General features: G+C 27.7%; 1 protein-coding gene across 1 annotated transcript in view; it reads left to right on the top strand.

Annotated features, from left to right (window-relative positions):
• Phum_PHUM587350 (Cullin-3, putative) overlaps positions 1-797 on the top strand; it is a gene marked incomplete at both ends in the record, with an annotated part of 5266 nt that extends 4469 nt beyond the window's left edge. The window contains 3 exons of the mRNA XM_002432440.1: positions 72-380; positions 468-595; positions 773-797. Of these exons, the coding sequence (XP_002432485.1) occupies positions 72-380; positions 468-595; positions 773-797 (462 nt within the window). The remainder of the gene's footprint in view (positions 1-71; positions 381-467; positions 596-772) is intronic.
• Positions 798-1448: the final 651 nt, after the last annotated feature.

Raw genomic sequence — 1448 nt, 5'->3', positions numbered from 1 at the left:
TTTTTTTTTCTTATTATTATTATTCATTTAAATTTTGTTCTTCGTCGTCGTCGTCGTCGTCGTGGACGTAGGAAATCCAAAGCGAAACTGACATACCGGAAAGGGATTTGATCAGAGCTTTGCAATCGTTAGCAATGGGAAAAGCAACGCAAAGGATTTTAATTAAAAATCCCAAAACGAAAGAAATCGAACCCAGTCACGTTTTTTTCGTGAACGATTCATTTTCGTCAAAGTTACACCGTGTTAAAATTCAAACGGTTGCCGCCAAAGGAGAGTCAGAGCCTGAAAGACGCGAAACGCGGAATAAAGTAGACGAAGATCGGAAACACGAAATCGAAGCTGCGATTGTTAGGATCATGAAAGCAAGGAAGAAAATGACCGTGAGTCGTTTTTCTTTTTTTTTTTTTTTTTTTTCTTTTTGAAAAAAGTCGGATTAAAAAAAAATTTTTTTTGTGAATTTTTTTTAGCACAACGTTTTAGTAGCGGAAGTTATCGAACAGCTCAAATCTCGTTTTCTACCATCTCCCGTAATTATTAAAAAAAGGATAGAAGGTCTTATCGAAAGAGAATATTTAGCGAGGACATTGGACGATAGGTAATAACAACAACAATAATAATAATAATAATAATAATTTTTTTTTTTTTCATGGGCTCGTAGTAGTAGTAGTAGTAAATCAGGTTTCTCTCACATCGCGGACGCGACGACGATACAAACGATACAAACGAAACAAACAAAACAAACAACAAAATTTTATTTTTTTTTTATTTTCAGGAAAACGTACACATATGTCGCTTGAATGATTCTTGTATACGGAGAAGTTTCGTCTTTGATTATTTATCAATCATTCTCAATTAATTTTTTTATAACTATTTTTTTTTCACTCTATTCCCTCCCTACCTACCTTCCTACCCCCCCTCTTTCTCTCTCTCTATCTTTCTCTTTTTCTCCCTCCAGTTTTTTTTTTTTTTCCATTTAATTTAATTTTTTTTTTTTTTTATTATTATTATTCTCATTCTATTCTCCTCGGCTAATTACGTTTGTACAAAATAATAATTATTTTGAATTGTTTATTTATGATGTTGATATATATAAATAAATAAATAAATAAATAAAAGAACTATGATGAAAGCGAGAAAAATGTAAATGTAATTAAAAAACAAAGTGTAAAACTCAGCAGTTCGGGCGTCGAAATTGAATTTTTTTTTTTTTTTTTTTATATATAATCTTGTGTTGAAAAAAAAATAAAAAAAATAAATAAATAAAAAGTTGTTTATATAAATAAATAAATAAATAAATGAATATATAAATATTTATATATATATAAAATAAATTTAATGAAAAAAAAAAATTAAAAGTATTGATAATTATGTAAAATTTGTATATATATACAATTTTCTTAAGCTGTAGTTTTTGTTTTTTTTTTTTTTTTTTTTTTTTTTTGAGGGGG

This window comes from Pediculus humanus, genomic scaffold (assembly GCF_000006295.1).
Source record: "Pediculus humanus corporis 1103172108310 genomic scaffold, whole genome shotgun sequence".
Lineage (NCBI taxonomy): Eukaryota > Metazoa > Arthropoda > Insecta > Psocodea > Pediculidae > Pediculus > Pediculus humanus.
Note: the sequence above shows the minus strand (reverse complement) of the source record. Positions and strands in the feature narration are given on the sequence as shown.